At 42.4% G+C, this 27,548-nt stretch overlaps 1 protein-coding gene across 1 annotated transcript; it reads right to left on the minus strand.

The window, feature by feature from the left end:
• Positions 1–1,112: 1,112 nt before the first annotated feature.
• On the minus strand, positions 1,113–25,165 carry KCTD6 (potassium channel tetramerization domain containing 6). Its single transcript, XM_054975295.1, has 3 exons — positions 25,097–25,165; positions 4,714–4,820; positions 1,113–2,856 (listed from the first exon to the last, which is right to left on the minus strand). Exons 2-3 carry the CDS (start codon positions 4,738–4,740, stop codon positions 2,170–2,172), a joined length of 714 nt encoding a protein of 237 aa, XP_054831270.1. The 5' UTR covers positions 4,741–4,820; positions 25,097–25,165; the 3' UTR covers positions 1,113–2,169.
• Positions 25,166–27,548: the final 2,383 nt, after the last annotated feature.

A 27,548-nucleotide genomic window follows, 5' to 3' on the forward strand; every position in this document is an offset into this window, starting at 1 on the left:
AGACAGAATTGCCTCAAGGGCTAGATTTGGCACATGGATTGCTAGTTGGCCTTTCCTGTCCTAAGGAAAGGCTCCCTGGCTCAGTGGTAGGGCATCTGCTTTGCATGCAGAAACTCCCAGGCTCAATCCCCAGCATCTCCAGTTAAAAGACTGATATGGCAGGCAATGTGAAAGACTCCACCTGAGTCCCTGGGCAGCTGCTGCCAAGCAGAGTAGAAGACAGCTGTTTCCACACACGTTGAATAATGCACTTTAGAAATCCTTTCGAAGTGGATTTTCTGTTTCACACACGAAAACCCAATTCCAAATGATTGAAAGTGCATTATCCAACATATGCGGAAGCAGCCATTAACTGATCTTATCAAACCAATCGCCTGACTCAGTAAAAGGCATCTTCATGACATTTCCACGATCCTATTCATGTTGTCCCCTAAACCAGTTGAATTTTATTGTGACCTTCTCATTACAAAGACTGCTTACAAAATCCAGCCCTTACAAGTTAAATATTTCTCAATTGTTTAATTTTTTTCCTGCTCAGAAAATCTGCATTTTTCCATCTGTTTACTTCCCTCACTCCTACTGTTCCTAAGATAATAAAACGATCAAAACACACACACACACACACGCAGAGACTTGCAAAAATACAAATCTTATTTCCATATTTCATGTTTTTATTAGCTTCTTGGTGGCAAGCATTACACTTGGGAATAATATTGCACCAGGCATTAAAAAATAAGAGTTCTACCGGAGGGATTTTTTTTTGCATTCAGAATCCAATATAAATACTTCTAATTATTATTTTTTGTAGCTGCAGATTATATTTGGTTGCTTGATTTTATAATGCATAGAAAAAACAGTTGACAAATGTAAAATGCTGCACTTGGGAAAAAACAGGTAGAGATTTGTTGCTCACTAAATTATAATACTGCTTATTTGTTTAGGAAAACTAGATTACATGATGGTAGCTTCTTCCTCTTCACTGGACTTTTAACATTCTGGGGACGTTCCAGTAGGAAAATTGTATTTGCAAGTGCCTCCCTTCACCATCCCCGTTCATTTCAACACCGATGGCACAGGTGATTTCCCCAGAGGGTTGGGGCCCCTCTGGTTTGTTCCCAGTGGTTTTTAATAGCATGAGATGAGTTAAACACAGCTTAAAACAGGAGCTGATTTTTTTTAGCACTTTACACTGTATTGTGCAGACAACACAACATAAATGGCATCCTACTGTAATTATTCTGTGATGTTTTGTCCTTTGTATCAAAGTGTCTTGACAGCTTGAGCAGGCGCATGCATACGTTGACAAAAGACAAGAAAGGCCAGAGCGGTCAATTCTCTAGTCTGGAAGAATCAATAATAAATATTCATAACAAAAAAGGGAGCCTTCAGTGGTGCTTAACAGAAAGCCAGACCACAGTCACCAGCACACTGGGTTGGACCCCATAATACCTCAGCAGAAGATGTTGATGTTTGCTGATGTTCCAGGCTTTCTCCTCACACCTGCAGTAATGGGAAAGTTTATTCCGAGGTTGCAGGATCTACATGGTGCTATAGCCTCGGCTGTTTCCAGACGGCTTACCTTCTGCCGCTCCATGCCGCAATGCCGCGGCTCGTGCTGGAGAAAATGCGAAATAGCGCGTTTTCTCACGCGAGTTTTGCGCAACGTCGTGCAAAACTTGCGCAATATTTCGTGTTCGCCCCAGGACGAGCCGCGACGTTGCAGCATGGAGTGGCAGAAGGTAAGCCGTCTGGAAACGGCCCTCATGTGTCAGGAGGAGGAAAGGGACAAATACCCTACGTCCTCTTTGAAAGAGCGGAGCTGAAGGAAGCAGGGAATGATTGCACCATTCCTTCTCCTGACAATAGCTCTCAACCCACATGGCACAATAGCCCTGCAGCCCTCCCTCAATAGCCCTCCACGAGCCCTGCAGCCTGAATAAACTTTCCAGGGTTGGAAAAGACTGCTGTGGGAGAGGAAATCCAGAAAGATCCACAAACTCAGCAGAGGATCCAATGCAATGGTTTCTTTCAACTTCCAGTAGAAGGAGAAGTCCTTCAACCTAAGATTTCTCATGAAGCAGAAAGGAACACCTGAACTGAACCCAGAATTCTAAGACGTTTCTAAGTTTTTGGAGAATGAAAAAAAAAAGGGTTGGGTGGGTAGGGAAATCAGTCATCCGTCTTCCGTGCCAGTCTGCAGAAAGTCCAGTTATGTTCAACTGTATTTTCATTGGCTCGTTCACTCATGTGGTGGACCCTTGTATTTCGGATAGTGAAGCCCTGCTTTGTGATGTACTCCATCAGATGAACTCTGAGAGAGACTTCTTGGTGATAATCACATGGCCCAAAAGTAAAAGAAACCTGACAGTCTCTAGTGTCCATCATGTGCTTATTCCACTTAGTAAAGTAGTTGGAAATGCCTTCCAGCAATGCATGGACTTTGGTTGTGATGGTCAGTTGTGTTATGATCACTGCTACTGGGTTGGAGTATTTTGAGAGCTTGCGTGTACTGGACAGCTCCACCACCTCCTCAAACGTATCCACAGGATACAAAGGTTTGGGGTCATTAAGACACTGGATTAAGGGTTCAATCTGATAAAAATCTGCTTCTTTTCGAAGCAGGTCAAATTCTTTGAAGTCCAGAGGCAGAGTCAGCTCTGATGTCCGTAAAAAGTTAAGAACATACCGGAAAAGTGGTCCATCCCGGTCAATGAAGTAATTGCCCTGAGAGTCTCTGGCTGTGGGGAAATCACCCCTGAACATAGCCCCCAGCATTGAATCAGGATACCTGGTGAGAGTGGTGAGTGATGTCGTATACAGGTGTCCACCCACATTTAGAGTGATTGGCTCAGTCATCTTGAGGAGAAGGAGAGAGAGAAAAACAACAAAGAGAAAGTTTCAAAGCGCTTTCAAATTGATATCACAACAGGCTATCAATCTTAACTGCCATGATAACCGACAGAATTTCTTTAAAAACGAATTTCCACTTCAATTTTTCCCACATGACTTAACCAGGTGTTATTTTCAAGAACACATGGGATACTTATTAATTTATTTAGAACAGTTTATTAGCCACCTTTCTGCCTTGCAAGAACTTAAGGCGGCTTATAATATAAATAAAATAACGATCATAAAATGAATCAAACAAAGTTTAAAAATGCCATTGAGGACTGCCAATAAACATGAAAACAATGAAAAAAATCTCACAGCTCACAGTACAACAAGACCACTAGTAAGGGAGGATTGATTCAGTCTCAACAGGAAATAAATTCTATCTTTGTCCTGGCATGTTAAACCAATCTCTCCTATCTTTCCCCTCCACTCCCCTTTCTTTGTGAGTCTTATCTTTTTCAGTTTGTAAGTAATAAGAGCAGGGACAGTCCGGCTGTTATGGACATGAACTGCTTTTGGAGGCTCTATGAAAAATGGGACATCATAAAAAAAACTATGCAGAACCTTTTTAGCCCACCTTTCTCCAAAACTGGAGATAACAAAGGCATGAAGCAAAGTAGTATTTAAACCAATTTATAAACATCTTGTCTTTGGCCTGATTTAATTGTGATACTGGTGGAACAAAAGAACTTACTTGTGGGATTCGCATGCATTCAGTCTCTCATTTAAAAATGGGCCAGTGTTGCTGTGTGCAATATTAGCAGACCAAGATCTGTAGCCCGAGTGAGTGTTGTTCTGGCGTGCTAATGTTGCACTTGTAGCTACTTTGCTGATAAAGCAGCCCTATGGGAAAGAGACTCTGGATGTGAGCAAAGCTCTTTAGGCCTGGCATGTTTTAAATCAGGCCTCAATCTCTAACACAGCTGGGAAATATTAGAAGCTCCCTTCTAATTGGGAGCTTCATCAGTGCAAGTTGGAATTTATTGCAGACGACCAGGTGATAACCCATAGCCTCTGACTCAGAACAAACTGCCCCAGCTCTGGGTTTAGCTCACTCCGGAACAGCAATTTCCTTCCAAAACTTGCAGAGTGTAATTCTGCTTATATACAGTTTTAACTCAGAGCTGAGGCAACATGCTGCAAGTTGGAAGCAAAACCGTTAATGTGAGACTACCTTCTCCCCAGCCATGATCGCATGCAAATGTCCCCAATCTTCTGCTTTGAGGAAAAAATGAATGAAGGTAAAACACTGGACTAATTCTTGATTTATCTCTGGTGTAAAGTATCTATGTGTGTGTATACACACCTATACATGGTACAATTCACTTGGAAGACCTTCTGTGCAAGTCTTTCGAAGTAGAGTTTCCATGATTCTTTGGCTTGTGGATTTCTTGGGGAAGCATATCCAAAATATTTTTTTTAACACACACACAACAACAACAACAATTCGAGGAGATAGATGAGAAATCTTTTTAAAACTTGGAAATAGCTACACAATGTGACAGATCTTCCTTGACCTACACCAAAGTAGACAGGAATAAAGGTAAAACTAACAGAGGGCCTTGTAGAACATTAATGATTGGTTAAATTTACTGTAGCATAAGCTTTTGTGAGCCCAGAGCCTGTACAGTCAGGATCACTGGGGCCCCAGATTCCCCTGTGTCCTGAATTTTTTGTCTACATCTCTAGATAATGACATTCAACATTAGGCCAGCTATCTGAGGGTAGGGGGGAATGCAAAAAGTAGATTTATACTCACACACAATCAAAACCCTGGGGAAAATTCTCCAGGCTCCCAGGATGCAAAGACTGAATACTTACTATATATCCCCAGTCTCCATTATCCATCTGTTCCGATGCGCGATCAACGCAAGCCTGAATTTACTTGAAGTCGTTTGAAAGGCTGTAAATTCACCACTTATTCCTCCCTGTGATAGGAGGGGGGGGGGAAAGTATAGTAGATTAAGCACTTATAAGAAGAAAAAACAACAAGGAGAGCAATGTTTCTATCCATCAAAAGGCAGGCTTTCTGCCAGATGTCTGAGTCTTGAATTCAGCTACAAAGCAACATAAGTACAATCACTGACCAAAGAATATCTTCCTTCCCTTGACCTTCCTGCATCCTTTGCTGCTACACGGAAGAGCTGTGCCTTGCAGGCAAAATGGTAATCACCAGGGCTTTTTTTCAGCTGGAATGCGGGGGAACAGAGTTCCAGAACCTCTCGAAAATGGTCACATGGCTGGCGGTCCCGCCCCCTGATCTCCAGACAGAGGGGAGTTTAGATTGCCCTCTGCGCCACTGAGCAGCGCGGAGGGCAATCTAAACTCCCCTCTATCTGGAGATCAGGGGGCGGGACCACCAGCCATGTGACCATTTTCTCTGAGGGCCACCCACTGAGTTCCACCACCTCTTTTCCCAGAAAAAAAGCCTTGGTAATCACTATACGTGCCCGTTGCCTTTGTTAAATATCAAACAGTTGGATCTCTGAAGATGATCTGTACTCAAAAGACATTGCAGAATTTTAAGTGCGCTAAAGAAGGCAGTTTGGAAGATCCCAGCTTCCAAACAATGAATCAATGATATAGATATTCTCCTGAATTAATGGCACAAAACCCAGTTGTACATAAACAAAACCCAGACTATTTAAATAACTTCATCTCCCAGGAGGACAGAGTTTTTTAAACGGATGCATGCTAAAATGAGGAAACGAAAAATAAGCCAACAGCTAGTCATTGTTAGACTGAGGAGGTCTTGGATTGAAGGCCTTTCAGCCATGATGTCCACAGAGTGATCTTGGGCAAGTCACACTTTTTCAGCACAACCTACCTCAATGTGACACAGAATTACTGTATGAGAATTTCTCTGCGGGTGTCATTGACTAGAGAGACACCATCACTATAAACACTAATCAACAAATTTCAGATACTTCATAGGAGACATAACAGTGCAGAAGACAGCACTCAACCTGGATCATGGTGAAAAAATATTGAATTAAAAAAATTAAATCTAAAAAATAAATTTCTCACATAGTCTCATTTTGAAAATAACCTATTTTAAAATGAAATCTGTCCTTCATGAAAACATATTGGGTTGGTTCTACAATTCATTTCTGCTAAGTTGGGTCCTGCAACTTCCTTTAACTAAGCCATCCTCCATCTGAGAACATCTTGGTGGAAGAGTCATAAGATCTAACATGTAAGTATTAAAATTGAATTTATGATCTGCTCATAAAAGGCTGCTTTTCTTTGGAAAGAAAACTGTGGAAAACATATCTGTCAGACTGACAGCACAATAATTATATGATGGCTTGATACTGGGGGTCAGACTGGGTGGATATTGGGGATCATACTTATTTTATGCCTAATAACCATTAGCTAATCTCTGCAATTTTATTTCTGACTCTACCTACCTCAGAAGATGGACATTTACCTCTCACCTCACAGAGAACACCAGTCTGCTCTGTAACCACCAGTCTTTGCTTCTGATTTTTAAAAAATTTCTAAAGGTGAAAAATTTATATGATCTGAAGAGAAAGCAGAGTATTTTTTAATTATTTTTTTTGTGGAGTAGGGGCATGGCTGTTCTATGATGAAGGGAAAAGGGACAGAATATAGCAATAAGGACCCTGAAAAGAAGAAGCATGTTCTAGGGCTGATTCTAACCAGTCCTTTACTATAAATGGGTGCAGGTTGTAAGGAAGGCCCTGTTTGGGTCACAGGCATTAACTATGCAATCCTAAGGGGAGGTGTAGAAAATACATAGGGAGAAAAATAAGGCTTGCGCAGGCATAAATGACCCTTATGTGAGCGTAACCCCCCTTTCACTGGAAGCCACCTGAGGCACACTACCTCAGATGGGTTGCCATCGGCAGGCAAGTTTGGCGGCCAGTCGAAGGCATAAGTGCAGTACAAGAGGGGGTGGGGTGGGGGGCAGGCCAAGAATTAGTCGGCTTCCAAAGCTGCTTCAGGCCCAGGAATGCCCCCTACAGTGGCAGAAAGTTATGCCACAAAAAAGGAGGCATAGCCCATAGGCACCCATTGAACGGGAAAACTTGGACCATCCTCCCAGCATCCGGCCCACCCATGCGCCCCAAAGAAGGCATAGGATGGCAACTACCACAGGGACCAAACCACATGCACTTCTGGGGTGGGCGAGCCCCCCTCCTCATGCCCAATCTGCTGCCCACACACCCTACATAACCTCCAGCTGCGCTCATGAACTCAGGTCCAGAGGCTCTGCCCAGCGTCCAGAGGCTCTGCCCAGCAGCCTCCTGCTGTGGAGACTTTGTACGCAAGGTAAGGGAGTGGGTACACACGGTGGCGAGTCATGAGTGCACTGGGGGGACTTAGTGGAAAATTGGGAGCACTTTGCACTCGCTCAAGGGAAGAAGAGCAAAGTCCAGAATGTCTGACTAACAAGAACCATCCAAGTCCCCTTGCAGATTATCTGACTCTAGAGTCCCAGCTCCAGAAGGTGCGAGGGAGCTCTGACAGGTAAGGAGGAGGCAGGGCAGCAACTACCCTGGCTTGTTGATTTGTGCCAGCTGCCCTCCTCACCTGAACCGTCCCAAACACCAGCCTCTGTAGGTGAGGCTCCCCGGTGGGAGGCTCAGCGGCGGCAGCTGCCTGAAAACTGCTCTTGATGTAGCCATTTGAGGGGGGCATCATTTGGGGGCTCTGTTAAGACTCCTTCAGCTGAGGCCCCTCCCAGCAGAGAAGGAAGTGCGGCTGCAGGTTGGGTTGACAGGGTGTTCAAAACTGCTGATAGGGGGTGCTCAGCCCCTTGACTTTCTCCCTCACAGGATAAGACCATTCTGATGCACAGTGCTTTCTCACCAGAGGGTCCTGCATCATCTTGCTGTGGGATGGAGCTGCCACAGCTGCTCTCACCCATGGACCCCCTCCCAGAATGTGGCAGATGGGGCTGGGGCTCGGACAGGGCTAGGTCTCTTGCCACACATGCCTCTTTCCCTTGCAGGCAGGTTGCAACTCGTCTGGGAGACCAAAGAACATGGCTGTTCCAGCCCCCAGTGATCCTCTGCGAGTGCCATTCAGGTCCAGCCCAGGGAGCAGTTTCCCATGGCAGCTTGCATCTCACCCTCGCCCCTGCAAGGGCAGGACAAGGGATGGATTTTGCAGCTCTGACTGCTGTGCAAACTGCCTTTGCTCCCTTTCCAGCCCAGGGACATTTGCAAGAATCACATCCAGAGAACCTCTTCACCTTTTCCAGTTTAATAAAATGTGTTGAAAAACAACAAACTGCCTGTCTGTTTGGTTGCTTCCTGAAAATGACAGTCCCCCACCCCAAAGCCCTGTCGGGATGTCTTTTCACACACCCTTGCAAATGTTTCCTGGTTCAGGGATGGGCTGGATGGGATAGGCTATGCTGCAAAAAGGAGCAGGTGTCAAGTGCTGCTTTGGGGCCCCGTCCAGCTTCCCTGCCCCCTTCCCCCCCTCAATATACCTTCAGGCAGTGGGGTGGGAACTGAAGTGCAGCCCATGAATGTCTGGCGGGGTGGGGAGGGCACCACCGACGACTTTCATTCTCTGACAGATAGAGCGGCTGGCATCTGATAAGCCAGGCAGATAACTGCTGCATGTGAGAGAAGCGGGAGGTTGCTACTGGGAAGTGGGGGAATGTGGAGTGACATCTTGGGATCTCTGGGCTTCTCCTGCAGGAGGATGGACCACCCTCCTTTTCGCTGTTTGTGAAGGCAGGGATGGACTTGGGAAATCTGGCGTGGGGAGGGGGTGGACGACAGCCCCCGGAACAGTTTCTCTGCTCCCGCAGGCCATCAGTCCACTCTGGGGGGAAGAGTGTCACCCCAGGACCGGAGCATGGCTCTTGTGGTCCAACCCATGTTCTCGCATCTTTGTGATGTAGTGATGTGTTCAAATGGCGGCAGCGCAAGTCTGTGGGCGCTTTTCACTCAGATCACCTCCAGTGGGCCTTCTGTCCTTTCGTGTGGTTTCCAATGGGCATTCCTGTCACTCACTGAAGGACACCGCCCCCCCCCCCCCGCACCTGCCTCTCCAGAACCTGGAGGTTGATCCCAAATGCTGCAGGCTGCAAGTGTGACTCTCACCAGGTCCTGCTGCCTTTCTGGTCCCACTTTTCAGGGAGGGGGAACCTGTTTCTCATGGCAGTGGCAGGATTTGCAGATATGTGGAGCTGTAGCCACTGGCCTGGCCCTCATTAGAAATGGGAGTTGGATGGGTGAGAGGGTGGGTGCCCTGTCCACACTTTCAGCGTTACCTCTGTTCCTCCCTAGCAGGGATGACTGCTCCCTGGTGGAGGGGGTGTTGGAGGGCTGCGGACACCACGGCCTCCCAATTGGCTGTGCTGCTACCTGCCCCTCACCCACCTGTCAGGGGAGCGGTGCGGCCATTGGCTGGGGTGGGCGGGGTTGTCAGGGGAACGGCAGGCGGGTGCTCTTGCTGAGCTGAGCTCTCGCACCAGCATGGCTCTCCTGCAAAAGTCCATAGGGAGTAGCAAAGCAGTGCCGCTTTTACGTCGATGCGTGGGCAGGGGCGCTGACTCAGGGCTTAGGATTGGGCTGCCCGTTAACTAAAAACAAACAAAATATTCTGTATCGGCTACTAGAATATTCTTGTTTTGCACACTTAAAAACTAGTAATGTATGCTCTGAGGATAAATAAAGGATTCATTTAATTTTAAATTCCTATCTTTATTGTTAACCAATTAGTATGTGTTTTTATTTAGGAAATATTTAAGTCCCAACAAAATGGAAGTGCTAAAGGTGGGGAGGTTTGACCCAGGAACCAGGATCTCTCCTGTTGTGGATGGAGTTGCACATTCCCTAAAAGAGCAGGTTTGTAACTTGTGGTTGCTGCTCGAACCCAGACCTCCTGCTGAATAAACAGGTGGCAGCGGTGGCCTGAGGCACCTTTTACCAGTTTCAGCTGATAGGCCAGTTGTGGCTGTTCCTGGGTGGGAAAGATTTAGCCACTGTAGTGCATGCCCTGGTAACACCTAGATTAGATACTGCACTGCAGTTGCAGAATGCTGACTAGAGTGAGTTGCAGGGACCATATCAATCCAGTCTTGTTCCAGCTATACTGGTAGATAAATTTGCTTCCAGGCCCAATGCAAGCTGCTGGTACTGACAGTTAAAACATTTTTCTTATGGTGTTAAGTGAACTTTCTTACTGTTCTCTGTTTGTTATTGTTATAATTGTAATTTGGGAAAATTGAAAAAGTTGAATAAAATACTTTTTATTTTTTAAAAACCCTTAAGACTACTTAGGGACGGCGTATCTGGACTGCCTACTGCCATATGAACCTACCCAATGTCTCTCTGGCCATCTTCAGAGACCCTGCTTCAGGTACCCCCACAATCTGAGGCTAGATGAGTGGCTGGCAACCCAAGACAGGGCCTTGTCATTCATGGTAGAGAAACTTCAGAACTCCTTCCACCAGGGAGATTCATCCATCTCTATCATTGTCTTCCAAGTGCATACTTTTTTGCTTGCCTTTGCCTTACTGTTACTAGCCCTCTGCCCTGTTTATGCGTGTTTTATGTATTTTAATGTTTTATTTAATTGTTTTAAATATCTTAAATGTATATTTGTATTTTAAATGTTTTTTAATGTTTGAATGTTCGCCACCTTGGGGGACACTGAATTGCATATAAAGGTAGTATAGAAATGTTTTAAATAAATAATACATGGAGAATTCTGATTTAAATCAATCAATTCACCCTGATTTGGACAAGGAATGTGTATATAAATCCCAGAGCTATTTGATGGATGGCCTTGGACACTGTTTTGGTTTCTCCCTCAGTAAACAATTGTTTTTATTTTATATTGATTGGGTGTAACCCTCTTCTGAAGTAGGAATTTACTGGACTGCAAGGAGCAGAACTACACAAATAAAATGGGATTTACTCAGTCTCGTACATATATAAACTGATTTTTGGATGTGGAACAAAATTTACTGCTAGCTTTTAACAGCAGTCTCACTCACAAAAAGGTTATTTAAAACCAATTTCATTTTTTCACATCCCCATTTCACACACAGCTTCATTCCAAATGAGGAGATATTTACACCATATATTTAAACTGGCGTAACAGACATTGGGGCATCTCCATAGACTTTCCAGAGCAGGACTTTCCCATTTCCCCCTCCCTCTTAAGTCCACTGTGCCCCCCCCTTTCCCATTTTGTCCCTAGTGAGTCAGCATCACTTCCCTTGGAACAGCTTCAAGGGAAAAAGTGGAAGTTTACAATGGGAGGGGGGAAATCAGTGAAAACTGCTGCCTCCTCTTCCGAAGACTTAAGCACCGTGAAGTATTCAGAACTGTGGTTACATACATGGCAATCCCTTATTCCACGGAACTTCAGAAACTCTGTTCTATGAAGGGGGCTAAAGATCTTTAACACAGAATTCTCAGCAGCCTCATCAAAAACATTTCCCAAGATTCTTTCAGACAATTAACCACAAGAGTTAAACTGATATAAAGCTGTTGAGAGTCAATGTGGTGCAGTGATAAAGAGTGCTGAATGAGGATTTGGGGGAGAAATAATTTTTTTAGCTATTGCTCCCCAAAATTAAAAGTGAATGTCTCTGACTGATAATAGGAACAACAACATCTTCTAGAAATCTGGTATCAAAAATGATCCTAGTTTCTTTGCTTTTTTTTAGTAATAAACACTCCAACAAATCTATTCAGATATGTTAAAGGCTGTGCTACCGGAACACTAACATGCTTATTCTGATATATTCTTTTCTACAGTCATTCAGTAAAAGAAAAGAAAATGTAGAAGTTTTGTCTTTACAGTCATTAGTTACTATGGATGGCTCAAAACGGAAAAAAAGAATTTGCTCTTCAGCTTCAATAGACAGCAAAACAGGATCTTCGTCAACATTTTGGAAGAATGTGGCTTTCAGTTCAAGGGTGTAATATAATGGGTTTACTCAATAAGTCAGCAAGACATTTGGAAAACAGCAGCTCAGCCACAACATGCTCTGTTATCTCCCAAAGGTAACTATAAACCAATCCAAACAGAGATCCACATTTCCAATGCAAAGCATGAACCCTCCACAATACAAAGAAATGAATCAATGTAAACTGAATACTTTGCTAGAAATAGCAGTGCTGCTGCCATTTCATTAGATGTAAACAAAAAAAAATACTTCCACACCTTTGAAGAAGGCAGCTTGATATCCCTTCACAGAGGAATGAGGGGAGAAGATAAGCAAAAACCATGATTATAAAACAGTATCCCAGTTGTAGCTCTGCTCATGCAGTGGAATGCTTTCATATCATAACTTCTTCTGAGTACTAAAAACAGGGAATGCTGTATCACCCGTCAAATGCCCTGATTTCAACAGAAATGTCAAGGCAGGGCTGGAGCCTGAGGCATCTGTACCTCAATTTAAATTATGAGCGTTCTCTATAAAAGAGACCCAGAGGTCAGTTGTTGGGGTGAGGGCTAGAAGAGGGTTTGGGTTGAAATCTAAGAGCAGCAAGCAAAAGATATGACTGTTGACCAGTCAAAGGAAGATGGCCAGGACCTTAATCTTTACATCAGGTCTGGACGACTCAGAAGTCTCTCATTGCCCCACCAGTTGTACAGACGGGTGTTGCATGCCTCTGACTGATGTTGTATGCCCCAGTTTCTTTTTTTTTCCTGAAAGGAGCCTGTGCGCACGTAGGCCTAGTTGTCACTGAGATGGCAAATCTGTCTGGGCTGCATCACTTCTGACAAGGGCCTCACATGACTGAATGTTTCTCCACATCCCCCCACCCAAATGTTTCCTCCACATAGAAACCTAGTATATGAGGGAGAAGGCTAGGTTAGAAACATATTCTTTAATGTACTAGTTTATTTTGTGGACAGGTACATGCCCTGACTCTCCAAAAGGAAGCTCAAATTCAACAAAGGTGTGGCATGAAAAGAAAAAAAAACCCTGCATGACCTGCACAGTATTCATTCACTGCAATGAGAAGGGATTTTCTGTTGTAGAAACAGCCATCCCCTTTGTGAGGGACAGCCACACTTTCAAGTAGGTGAAGAGGATACACCTAATGTTGACAAGAACAGGTCCAAATATAGGGTTACACACCATTTTCTTTAAAGAAGAATAAATACCCATCAACAACATAATTCTCAAAAATATATCTAATTTTCAACATGTCTATATCTGTGGATACTTAAATCTACGGACTGGAGGCATGAACAGACAAGATTGACCTTTTAACAAACCTGAAAAACACCCCAGGTTTGCAAGCAAAGCTGGAATCTAAAACACACACACACAAACTGGAGAGTTAACCCCCCTCAATAACAGAAGCAGTGCCTGTAGCTTTGTCCTCAGCAGCCGTTGCTAGACAACCACACAGTATTGCCAGCCTTCAAGCCTTGGTCTCTGTCAGTAAAAAGCAGGGGGTGAGTGCATAGTTCTTTCAGCCTTTTGAGGAAGAACTTATTGGGACCATGCCCCCCAGCAACCACTAGTCATGATTTGCATGACTTACCCAGGGCTGGCTGCTTGCTGTTCAACAGTTGCCTCACAAAAGTCAATGCAGTGTGGTGGTTAGTGTTTTGGACTAGGATCCAGGACTCACAGATTCAAATCACCACTTTGCTTTGGAAGCACAGTGGGTGACCCTGGGCCAGTCATACATTCGCAGCCTAACTTACCTCACGAGATTGTTGTGAGGATAAAATGGAGAACAGGGGGGAAATATAAGCTGCTTTGGATCCCCCACTGCAGAGAATGGTGTGGTACAAATGAAGTAAATAAATAATAAATATAGTTGGCTTTCTTAAAGGACAGAAAAAGCAGCTTAAAGGTTTAAGCTTTATCTAAAGCTACTGTTTCTGAGGACATGACTTATGTCAAGATAACCAACTGTGAGAAACAAATCTAAAAATTCACTGCGGGAAAACCATATGTATTTATGTATAAATAAAGCTAAGGAAATTATCATTGGATTACATAAAATACATTATTGGCATTTTTTTTACACTATTGGTGTTGGCTGCACAACTGTGATCATTGCATTTCTTTTTGAAAGGAAAGGAAAAGAAATAAACAGTCTGCATGAATCAGTTTGGTTTCTCTGACTAGCTACCATTCTGGTGAATAAACCCCAAGGATTGGGAGGGTGACTAAATCACCACCCTTGGGAGGGGATCAAAAAGGTGGGTAGGGAGAAAGATTTTACATCTTCCTGTGTCTTCCACAGCAAAATATACAGCATTCAATCATAAAGCTGCTGTGCAGCCCCAGAATGAATAATTTATTAAAGCAATTAGCTCCAGCCGGCCTCTTCATACCCCGCTCCTTTACATACATAAACACCCTGAAAGGCACAAACAATATATGTCTCATTGATTTAGCAAAGGTCTCCAAAATTGCTAACCATGCAGAAATCTGGTTAAGAACTGCTCATCAGGAACACAGTAATGCATAGTGTGACACACTGCACTTTTTAAAAAGCTTAGAAGTGCTGTACAAACAGCTGAAGGGCTGTTATGGGTTAATTCTTCACAGAAACTGAGAGCCTGGAGTGACAGGCTACTCCAAGGAATCTGATTGGGTAGCAGGAACTGAACAGAAAAAGACTTCGAAAGTGGATGCTGGAAAGAGGGGAGTCCAATTTCAGCCCTAGCTGAGAGAAGTCGAGTACTGACAGTTTGGAGATTCAGCCCTGACTGAGAGCAGTTTAACACAGACAGGAGATCTGGGGGGAAGTTGACGAGGAAGTTTGAGAAGTAGGCGCAGACTCCCATTCAGGTTAAAGAAAAGGGATAGATCTTCTAATGGCCCTACCCAGTCAAACTGGAAGTCAGTTCTGTAGAGTGAAGAGATCCCTGGTCTGGCGTGGTTAGAAACTGCCTTAAGGGTCAGTTAAAAACTCAAGACAAAGTACTGGTGTATCAAGAGAAGAGGTCTGGGTATGGGAAAGAGGGTACCAGCCTTCTTAAAACCAAAAGAGTAAGCGAATAAAGAAAGTGTACTAGAGTGATTGGGAAAACGCTAAAACAAATGCCTCTCAATATAAAGATTTAAGTTAAATGTGAAGAGCTTAAAAAACCCTCATTAGTTTGATGCCCCCTGAGCCCGCAGATTGTGGGAAAGGCAGAATACAAATTGAATTAAATAAATTAAAATTAAATTAATAAGTAGTCTGAAACCTAAGAATTAAAGTCTAGACATGTACTGATTTTACCTCAGAGTTATCTATATTAAGTTACCACAAAAAATGTTCAACCCCTGAATTCATTTGACCTTTCCCCTCTATGTTAAATAAAATACTTTATTTTTGAATTTCAAAATGCCTCTAGTGACATTTAAGTTGTTTAAAGCAAAAAGGGGGAAGGGGGGCCATCATACATAGTATCCAACTATTGCACTCCATGTGAAATAGGACGCTGCCCAGTTTTTAAACAAGTGAGCAGCCAACTTGGTTCCACAGCATTAGCTTTGAAATTGTGCAAGAGGGAGGTGTGTGGACCCTGGAAGAATCTTCTGCCACTGCAAGACATGTAGCTCCCTAACAAAAATTGTGCCCCTTCAAGACAACCCAAGTGCATAGGTACTGTGGAATGTTTAATTTATGTTTATTTTTACATTATTTCTTGTCTGCCTTTCTCACTGAGACTCAAGGAGGATTACACAATGTGAGTCAATATTAGAAGATATGGTCCTCCAGAAAAGAACCAGAGGAGTAGACCATCCACCATAATCTCAGCAAGTAGTCTGTTTCTAAGGGTGAAGGTCAGAAATAGAGAAAATGGAACAAAAAGGACAAGAATTTATCTGTCACAAAACATAAAAGCAAACTAGGTACATATACATATCTGGAAAGATCACGAGACCTCAAAATATCGCACCAGGACTTAAGACAGGAGAGAATATGACAGCATTCATTCTCTCTTCCCTTCTCTGAGCTGTCTACCACACTTTCACTTTCCCCCTCTCAAACACTGTTGGCTGAAAGCTACTGTAGAGATCTAAAAGATCCCTTATAATTTTCAGAAAATTATCCTCATTGATTTCTAGACAGCCAGGGAATGGGACAAATATCTGATGCTCTACTACCCATAGCAGTAGTCTTGCAAATTAAAAAACACAATAGAAATTGCTAGCCTTGCTTTTAAACTGGAATTGTTTTAAGCTTATTATAAACTGCTTTGGATAGGCTTGTAGAAAGGCAGTATATGAACTGAGGAAACAATAAAAAGCCTTATTCGCTTTTAGCCTGCCACGCATCTCTCTCTCCATCTCTCTCTCTCTGCTAGACAAGTTTGTGCCACACCGAAGGACAAAAGAAGAGAGAGTAAACTCACCCTCAGATTAAAAAAACAAACATTCCTGCCCAGTTAATCCATCATGAGATCAACTAGGTACCAGCATGGTGGTCAAGTTGGGTTGGACTAGGATTTGAGAGACTTGGTTTTGAATTGTTCTGACACGAACTTGCTAGTTCTCTCTCTCTCTCTCTCTCTCTCTCTCTCTCTCACACACACACACACACACACACACACACACACACCTCTTTCTCACACACACACACACATGTACGCGCGACAAGGAAATTGCTACACCCAGAGCTCTTTGGAGGCGAGCAGGGCGTTTAAAATGTGCTAGACCAATGGTGATTTAAAACTGGAAATATCTGTATGTGCTGTAAAATTCAAGGAGCCCCAAAATGTGATGTTGGACCTAGTAACACTGGCCCCAATCCACCTAAAGTTACGTATGGTTTGAAAGCAATGGGACTTCGGTTAGACACAGCTATCTTGTTCCACTAGTTTCAATGGGACTGACTCGCTACTAACTTAGTTGGATCAGGGCCAACATTCCTATACATAACAGACACCTACTCATTTGAAGCTGGCTTTTAAAAATGCAATTCTGATGCTAGGAATTTAAAACATTTTTGTTGCCCATATTAATTAAAAAATAGTGTAATCCTATGCACAGTTACTTCAGTCTAAGCCTATTGCAGTAACTCTGGATGGCACCGCCCTGTAAAAATATTAAAATAAAGGATCAGGAATCTAACACCTATAATTATTGGTGGGGGGGTGTATGAAGATGACGTAAGTCATTCAAGCTCCTAAAATGAGATTCTTATACCTTAACAGCGCAACCCTAAGCAAGTATATTTAAAATCCTACTGAAGTCTGTTGAATGGGTCTTTATCCCAGGAAATTATTCTTAGAATTGCACTGCAAGTATCTTGAACACTGCAGGGATATACCCTTCTAGGTGAACTGAAATAAATGGGCCTAGAAAACTGTAACTCTCTTTAAGACTACACTGCAAGTATATTCTCAAAATGCCACAATGCTAAGTACTTTGACGGATGTTGACTCCTAGAAATCCAGTACTTTGTGCCAGATTGAATAGCTTGGATTGAATTGTTATGTGAATGACTTTAATACTTCCAGAGTGATCTCCCAAAGTGACATTCATATGGTTTTATTTCTGAAGGGACAGCTTATGAGATTGTCATTTAATGGTTCATACACTTCCACATAACCTTTTGGGAGAATGAATTATCCCAACCTGAAAATACAACTGGACAAGCGACTTACTACATGAATCAGGGCAACGAAGGTGATAGGAGAGGGTTGCCTTGCACTGAGTCAGGCCACTGACTCCCAGTCTCAGGAGTCAAGGAAGGCTTTCCCAGCCCAAGATAATGTTGACAAAGGATGTTAAGTATTGAACTTGGAATCTTATATGTACAAAGCATATCATCTACTACTGAGCTACCATCCTTCCAGAATTATAGGTCTCTCTATTCATATCCTCAGAAGTATCTCGGCTTTCTAGAACTCTGAAGACTTTACAGATTTTACAAAAATGGGGATATAAAATGATTTTTTAAAAATTTAACTAAAAGAAGGCCGTAACTTTCATTACACAATTTCATGCTGTCCGCTTTTCAAGCTGTTCCCAAACTGACAATTACATCCCATTATACCAAGTACTCTACCTCTAGTGCTGAGATATTTTATATATATATATATATATAACAGATGGAGCATATGTCCTAGCTTCAAGGAGAACTGCAGCTCCATTTGTGCTAAATTTCTCCTCTTCTGAACATGGACAGAATTTGGCACATTTCTATACACCAGGAAAAAAAAGATTTTTAGAGGGCTTGCGTTAGAAGAAGAGCATAAAAAATCAGGGAAAATTCCAAGCACTATTACAGCAGGATGGTATTCTTCCTTAACAAAGAGCAGTCATATCTTTAAAAGGAACTTTTTAAGTGGCTCCCTCTTTTATTTAGCATCTCGCCAATATCAGTCATTTCTAAGCAAAGGCTCCTCTTCTTAACCTGACAAATCTACAGTGCATTACGCAACAGTAAATGTAAAATCTCAGGCTTCATTTACTTGTTCAAAAAAATAGATACAAAGAAACAAAAAAAAGTCTTGGATTTTGCTGTATAAAAGCCTGCCATCTATACTTTTCTACAACAACTTTCTTCAAAGGAGCTCAAGGTGTCACACATGGGGTTAGATTGTGTCAAAAAGATCTGAGCACACAAGGGATGAGGGAGATTATCAACTATTTCTCCCTCCTCTGGCAACCTTCCAGCTCCCTCCTCATGCTCTTTCAGGGGGATCTTGCATCCCAGTTTTTGAGGGGGCAGCATTTTGGTCTGCAGTATGAGGTGGTGATGCATACACAACCCAATGTTCTCCTTGACTCCATTTTATTCTTACAACTACACACTGTAATTGGTTGTCTGAGAGAGTGTGATTGACCAAAGGTTGCACAATGAGCTCCACAGCTGAATGGGGATTTGAACCAAAGCCTCCTTGATCCTAGATAACTCACCACTACATGACATTGGCAATCTGCTCTAACTTCTAGGTCAGGAGGTAAATCACAGTCCACTGATGAATGACTGGCCAGTTTCCAGTGGACCACTGGCCAATGTTTGCTGAATTATCTGGCGGATAACCTAGTGTCTGTATTGAAGAAGGGAGCTTTGACTCTCAAAAGCTTATACCCTGAAAATCTTGCTGGTCTCTAAAGTGCCACTGGACTCAAACATTGCATTTGGCCACCTGCCTGAAACTAGTGCCCATAGATTCCTGGGATTTCTACAAAGAATACTGGACTAGGCAGATCTAGGCCTGATTCAGAAAGGCACTTCTAATGCTCTTAAAGCAAAAGTACATTCTTAAAATTTATCACAACTCAGATTAGCTATGCCCTTAGTGTTAGGAGAACCTATGTACACACTCTCATTTTGATATTTAAAAATACATTGTGAACTATAGAAATTCTAGTTAAAAACTACACAAAATTGATGTCAGCCTCTCCTGTCAGATAATACCAGTGAATTTAATCCCAACTAACTCGTAGTATGCTTTCCAAATCTTTCACCAGCTCTATTAATATAATGAGAACTTTGCTCTGAATTATCCATCTACCTATGAAGCCCAACAGTACTATCAAACTCAAACTGAAATCTAATATTTTTGTTTGTGACACATCAGCTTTTATAAAATGTATCTTATTTTCCCCCTCCAACAAAACCTCTTGAATTATAATCTAATATCTAAAACCAAACCAATAATTGTTACTGTTAGTTTTAAAGAACTCGCCAAGCCTTGGCTTGTAACATTATCTTTAAATACTGTTCTTTTAAAATTTCTACTTTTCACATTTATACTTGAAGAAAAGATCTGAACTAGGGTGTGTAGTGGGGTTAGAAAGGAGAACCAGATTCGAATCCCTACTCTGCCATGGGATTTTGCTGATTGACTTTGGTCCAGTCACTCTCTCAGCCTCAAATGACTTCATAGAATTATTGTGAAGATAAAATGGAGGAGAGGAGGGGAGAGAATTATGTATGATACATGAGCTCCTTTGCGAAAGGACACATAAAATGGCACTAAATAAATAACTCTGTTAAACTTAAAAGTTTCTGCTACTAGCATTTCAGTCACTGGCCCAATAAAAGTTATCAGCTGATCTATTTCTAAAGTACTTTCTCAGTACTTTGCATTTTCAAATTCTGCAATAAGTACCCAAACCTTGTGCCCAGATAAATGATACAATGTAGGAAGTGTATATTGTTTACTTAATTTGATGCCTTTTTTCCTGATGCTATTCAGAATTTAGACATGATTTTTCATTTCATTTCATGTAAGGCTTGAAGCTTGGTCTTTAAAAACAGAAACAATTCTACCGATTTCCCAAAAAACTCAGTGTGTGCTGAAGTTTCCAGAATTCACTGGTTTCTAGGCTTTGGCCACCTCTCACTGTTAGGAGCCTGATTAACACAATGTAGATTTCTAGACCAACCTGCAAGCACAATGAATTGAAGGAAGAATAGGAAGTAGTGTTTTGAAGACTGCACTTAGTACCTCCAAAAAGCTATGATCTCGGACTCAGAGCTTGCATGCAAACATTGGCTTGAATCCACGAGTGTGTGTTCATGGATAGAAGAATTTCTCATTTCCTCGCTCCTGCTGCAGCCCAAAACACACCCCACCTTTAAATACTACTTCTGGGTTAGAGGGACCTCAAGGAACAGCATGGAGGGTGTTTTAAGTTTCACTGGAAGAAGGGAGGCAAGATAGTTGAATTCTGTCACTAGAAATCCTTCTATCCATGGAAACATTCCAGTGGATCAAAGCTACAAAGAGGCAGATAATGCAAAAATTGGATGAATTTTTCTACCCACAGCTTAATGCAACAGGAACCTACCAAACTCATACAATATGTATGAGATACACTCAAAAGCCACTCCACGCATCTGACAGAGAGCTGTGGTTCTTGGAAGCTTATGCTACAATAAAGTTGGTTAGTCTTAAAGGTGCTCCTGGACTCTTAGCTATTTTGCAACTACAGACTAACATGGATAACTCCTCTAGATCTCTGACTCAAAAGACAGCAAGTCTAGAATAAGAAGTGATATTATTGGACACACGTATGTGTGTGCAAAGCCTTGCTTGACATCATGAGAATACAGTTTGTTTATATCTCTGAAGAGATTTGCCACTTTTCAGGTTTCCAAAGTCTGTGAGATCCAATTGCAATTTTTGTTAGTTCTGGGACTTCCCCACATTTAGCCACCTCTTATGAAGGCAGAAAAACAGGATATAAATTTTTTTAGACAAAAATAAGTATCATCCAGATTCAAGAGATGGAAACAGATTTGTTTGATGTTCCTTGAAACTATGGGTGCCCCCACTGCAATGCTGAAGTTGGACAGGAAACCAAGATGAGCACAGAAGCCAATGGTCAGAGTGACTGAGGAATCCACTCCGCTGCTGAAAGACCTGTCCTTGCCATCCTGCCACTGCTGTCTGTAGGTGAAAGAAAGGCAAGACGCATGACGCTTTCGGTGCATGCTCCCTATGAATGAATGCTAGCAGTAAAAAAAAAAACCACACGCACCCACATTTGTTCAATAGGAGCTCAGGACTCACTAGATGGGGCTCCATGACCACCTGAAGCTTCAACTCATGGTGTGAAAAGCACTGCTATAAAGACTGGATCTTTTTATGATTGAGAAATCAACAGATTACAGAACAGAATGTGAAACGTCTTACAGGCTGAACTGGATCTTGAGTAGTTTATTTACAAGAATTTGCCTGAACTAGCAAAGGGCCAAGCAACAAGCACTATAAAAACACACAATCCCTAAACCCAAAATAAGGTTCATCTTCATCCTTCAACACCACTACCAAGAAAAAACGAAACACGCTTGGCTCCTAAGGCACCATTCCACAGGGGGGGGACACCAATTTTTGCCCATTCCTGCCTCCTGCTGCAGACTTCCACTTTACTCCCTACATTCACTGTTCCTGGCGGACCACTGCACAATTGTGAGGGGGGAAGCAGGAGGCAAAGACTCTGCTCAGAATCCAAGCTAAAGGTTCACAACACACTGGGAGGCTACAAGCCAAGAAAGGCTGAAGAGCAGGATAGATCATAATGAAACTAGATTTGGAAGAGAGAAGAACTTAGGCACTTTCTTGCAGTCCCCCCCACCGCCCCCCCCACAGAACCCTGTGGACTTGACTAAACATCTGCAAGATTTCATCATTAATTGTATATGCTACTAGACATTTCTTCTTTCTCCTCTTCACAGAAGATGCTATAAATCTTGGCATGCCTAGGAAAGAGCTTAGGTATAACCTATCTCTCAAGAACAAAACAGATTTTAAAAGGTCTGACCCCTTCATCCTATACATATTTGCTCCAAAGTAAGCCCCATTGATTTCAATGGAAGCTACTTCCAGATAAGTGTGCTCAGGAGCACAATGAAGTTATTTAATATTTATTAAGAATGGCTTTGTTCAGACATCACATAAAATCATGGTTTAATTAAGATAACTATTGCTAATGTAACTGTCTGAATATGGGCCATTCAACTAACTATGGTTAGTTATGATGCAAAAAATCAGGAGTAGAAGCCATGGTTTGAAGTTGGTTTAATTCAAATTAGTCTTAACCATGGTTTTGAGTGACATATGAATGCTGACATCCTGGTCTCCTGCTCAGCTCTGCCCTCAATACACTGCAGTCTGTGACACAATCTGTGGGTTGGGGGTGGGTGGGTGAGCTAAACCAGCATTAGTGAAGCAAACCAAATGATCCTCTGTGAGATGAATCCTCATTATGCAACTATCCGTGGTTCAAAAAAAACCAACACCGTTTCACATTATGTCTGAACCCAACAATATATTTATACTGTCCTTCCACCCTGAAATAGTTCTCCACTGAGGTTTATAACAAATTAAAAACTTATGAAAATACACTAAATCAATAACATAAAAAAGAGAGTAAGAAACCCATTATCAACATCCTAAGGCATTTTTAGAAACCAGTTCACAGTTAGCAGCTAGTTTAATTTTGATCCCAAGATCCTCTTTGAAAGGAATACCTTGACCAATTAGTGGCTCAGCAGTAGGACTGGACCAGGGTGATTTTCCTTTGAAGGGTATTCCATAGTCATTGCTATGAAGAACAGAATTTGAGTCCAGGAGCACCGCAGAGATCAGCAAAACTTTTCGTGATATATTATTTCGTGAGTCAAAACTCACTTTGTCAGATCCTCTGACAACAATGAGTTTTGACTCGTGAAAGCTTATTCCATGGAAAATTTCTCTGATCTCTGAGGTGCTATTGAACTCAAATTTTGATCTGCTATTATAGACTAACATATCTACCCACATGAAACACTTACCTCAAGAAAGCTCTACTACTAATGACCATCTACTATAATTCAAACAGTGAAGGCCCAGGGAATAGGCCCTCCAACAACCACCACCTCAGGACCTGGACAGGTCTGGGGGGGGCGCTATTTGAGCTACTGTAATCCTGGATCATAGGGCTTTAAAGGGCCCAACCAGCGCTTTGAACTGGAACTAACTAGCAACCAGTACAGAAGAAACAGAATGAGAGTAACATGCTTCTGATGGCATACCCATGTCAGCAATATTGCAGCCGTATTCTGGACCAGTTGCAGTTTCCAAATACTCTCCAAATGCCACCCCAAGCACAGCATAACAGCCTAATGTGGATGTCGCAAAGGTCTGTGTGACTGTGGCCAGATCTCTTTTGTCTAGGGAACGGCACGGCAAATTAACCAATTAAAGTTGGTAAAAAGATATTCCTGACCACAGCCGCTATTTGGTCATCCACTACGGACATGGAACACATTCTAATCCCCAAGCATCCATTCTCACAGCAAGAAAGAGACTAAGAACAAAAGCTATTTTTTCTCCTTCCGAAAAGAAATAAATCATGTTGTGCTCTGTTACTCTTCATTCATCTGGAACAGCTCTCAATTTCCCATTCTATCCCTGTACAATCTCAGTAATGTGGACAATAAACACTGCAATAAGATTGCATTACAAACTTAGAAAACAGCTCAACAGAAACAGTACAAGACATAAGAAATGCAAAAAACAGATTACAGAAAACAATGCAGGAAAAACAAGAAATGTACACAATAACAATAACAATAACAATGCCACAAACTACAGCCTTAGTAAAAACATCCTCTTGAGTTTTACCATGGCCTTATTATCTTTATAAGAATTTCCTCCTAAAGAATTATGTTTTACGCAAGTTCTATGGTATGACAGAAGTGTAGGAGCCCTTCTGTTCCTAAAACCAAGGATCACACCATGGGGCAATGACCAATCTTAGCTAATTAGGAGAAGTATTAAAAGGGCCTTGAATTGGCATGAAGGAGAAAGAGACTGTTCCCAGGGCAAAGTGCTGTTGGAGTGATGGAGTGTTAAATTTGCATCCACCAGGGTGATCAGGAGAGTTCTCCAAACAGGCAAAAAGCTTTGCAGACACATGGCTGATAAAGGGAATGAAAATAATGTCGTATCTCATCTGGTGAGATTCAATAAGATATGTTATAAGAAGGTTTTTGTATCACATCTTGTACTGTAACAAAATGGTTCAAAGAGATACATTGATAATAAAGAGACAGGGGCTGTAGACTATACTACTATGCACTGTATGTTGCTGTGAGTATGCTCCTACCAGGTAGTTTCAGCATTGTTTAACAGGTCATGTTTAATTGCTTATGCTCTGTTTCAGCATTATTTTTCAGCTCTTTACTGATTTTCTGCTTGTTTCCAGTTTCTGTAAATTTACATTTCCATGCCCTATTGCATTGTTTATGGAATGCCCCAGATGTTGATCATATGGACTTACATGGTGTAATCCACCTTGAGTCTTAGTGAGAAAGGTGGACTATTAATAACACAAATAAAATAAAAAAATCAATATGTACTGAAACAGAATGCTCTCCTTAAGCATCCTTACTGTGAGAATAACATAATGCTTGAAGCTTACAGAATGGTCATAATCTATTATCATCAGATACCCCCCCCCCCAACAGCTACCGTAAGAAAGAAGCCAGGCACCCTGAGCCCCTATCTCGTTCTTCCCTCTCTCGCCACCCCTTTCTCTTCTGACAGGGGAACACCAGGCATCCCAGCCACACATTCTACTGCTCCCTCAAAAAGAACCCAGGCATCCTGCCTGGATAACCTGTCCATGTCTCCTCTGCCTCAGAAGAACACAGCAGTCCTGCCTCTCTCCTCCCGCCTTCGAGGAGAAACCCAAGCGCCCTGACTACACCACCAGCACCCACCCGACCGAGATGCCCTGGCTGTGGCCCCCTTCCCGCCATTTTAAGCCCCAACCCCTTCTACTCACTCAGCGCTGCGGCTTGAGAGGCTCTCCCTTTCTTAAGCGCGCTCCCGTCTACTCCAGGGCTGAGGAGAGGCCGGCGGCGGGGACAAGCGAGCGCGATTCCGGCTGCGTCCCTAACTCCTCCCCGGCACCGCCTCCAGATCCTCCCAACTCAGTCCAGCCTAGTAGGGAAGGGACGAGAGGAGGCATCTTCAGACTCCCCGTGGGCTTGCGGAGAGTCGCAGTGTTGTGCGTCTTTGTAAGGCTTCCGGAACGGCTTCTAGCTAACAAAGGTGCCAAAAAGGATCGGGTGTCGTGCGTCCCGATCCGAAGTGTGCTTGCTTGAAAGTAAGTCCCACTTAATTCAGCGGGATTTACTTGTAGGGAAACATACATCATGAAGCAGTCTTACAAAACAAAGGCGAATTGCAGTGGTTGAGCATTAGCAAATGTCTTAAACGCCAATAACTTTATTTTTTTGAGCTTCTGGGCAGAACATACAGGTTGTGTGAAACGTCGATCAATCGCTGCTATTGATCACCGAAATCTATTAATCATAGATTAAAATGCGGCATTTGCGGCTTCAGTGCTGCTCTTCACAAATTGTGATTTGGTCGATGGCTCTATCTCAGTGCATACTGTGTAAAATGAGCTGAGGATATTTGAGTCTTTATTGTAGTTTCACGTTCTGTTTGTTTTAATGGAGTTGTATTATTTCGGATCAGATTTTCGAAAAGAAAAAAGTTACACACTAAACCTTCAGAACAAACAAATGTAAGTAAAGTAATTGAGGCTTGGGAAAGATTGTCTTCATTCAGTACCTCTGAGCATCACTTGCAAATATTTGTGTGTGTTTAATCATACATAATTTAATACCAACAGAGTCTAGACATGGTGTCACATATCTAATATGTATGTTAACTTGTGAGCAAGTCCCATTTGAACTGGCAAGTAAATATACATCAGAAGTAAGGGCCTAGCTATACATTAGGTTTTTCCCCAGGTTCTTCTCAGGGACCTTTGCACGCTCTCCGCTGGAGACTCACAGTTCCCAGTCTTACAGGACTTGGTTGAGGCCAGGATTGCAGCACATGAGGAGAAATTATTTTAGCCTGAAACATCCCTGGGGGCTATTTGCTCAATTGGGGGCTCAGCATGTTCTGATGCAGTATATGAAGGTTTTCCCAACAAGGCAAATAATACTCCCCTGGGGCTATTTCAGGTTGAGGGAAGACATAAGCATCTCTGTCAGCATGCTACAACCTCAATCAGAATCTGATTCCATACTCATGGGAATTGAATTCCCAATGGGAAATTCACGACTTATTTTTATTATTAAAATATTTATATCTTACCTCCCTCGTGAGTGTTGGCATGTTGCAAGTCTTAGTTAAATCATTACAATTTACATTGCCTGGTCCCCTACGTGGACATGGTACTGTGTAAGTCAGAACACCATTTCAATATTTCCAGTTTCCACCGGCCTGATGTTCAGGGTATGACCTGTGTGTGTGTGAAATAGTAAGCTAAGGAGGTGCCTTGGAGAAAATATGATCTAATTTTCTATGGAAAGCTTCCAGTTCACCAAAACATTCATAAATGTTTGCCGCAGGAGGGCAATAGCCGGCAGAAGTAAACAACATGCTTTTAGGGATTATTGACCACAGAGCAGCTTCGTTGACTTGAATGAGCAAAATGAGAACTGTACAGTTGCAAACATGCCCACCCACACATTAATTCCCACATTATGGGCCTCCTTTTTCTTTTGATATGCTTGCTCCTGTCTTGGCTAGAGACTCCAGCTTGTACACATAGTGCACAGAGGCAACTATTTGATGAGGTGAGACAGTCTGCTCAGGCAGCAGATTTTAGGACATTAAGGGCAGCAGAGTAGGAGACGGATCTCATCCACAGAATACAATCAATCTGTTCTCTTGCACAAATGTAGCTGAAATGAGCACAAGCTAAACAAAAGCACTGTTTCATGAGGAACAAACTACTCAATGTTTTTGAGCTAGGTCTGAAACTATCTTTGTTAAACCTCAGGAGAGCAGTCAGTTGGGTTTGTTTTCTAAGGTTCACTAGGGTAAAGCCTGAGAACTACAAACCAGTGACTGAAGTTGCAGGTAACCACATTGAACCAAATTAAAATCCAAAAACAAAAACTATGTAATACCTTTTATTAGAACCAACCAAAATAATACACAGTGGTGCAAGTTTTCATGTTCTCCAGAACTCATCACCAAGATAGATGTTAATACTTTTTAAAACATCCAGACTGATAAAAGAGTTCTGGAGAACATGAAAAGTTGCACATTTTGTTTTCAAACCAGCGTCAGTGTCACCAACTGCATAAGCTTTTGCACAAGTGGAAAGGATCATAACTCTTGGGCCTTCTGTTTTGGGTTGCTATTAATATTATCATTTGCAAATAGGGAATGAATGATAACTGATTTCTGTTAACATGTGTGTTTAT

Source organism: Eublepharis macularius, chromosome 4 (assembly GCF_028583425.1).
Source record: "Eublepharis macularius isolate TG4126 chromosome 4, MPM_Emac_v1.0, whole genome shotgun sequence".
NCBI lineage: Eukaryota > Metazoa > Chordata > Lepidosauria > Squamata > Eublepharidae > Eublepharis > Eublepharis macularius.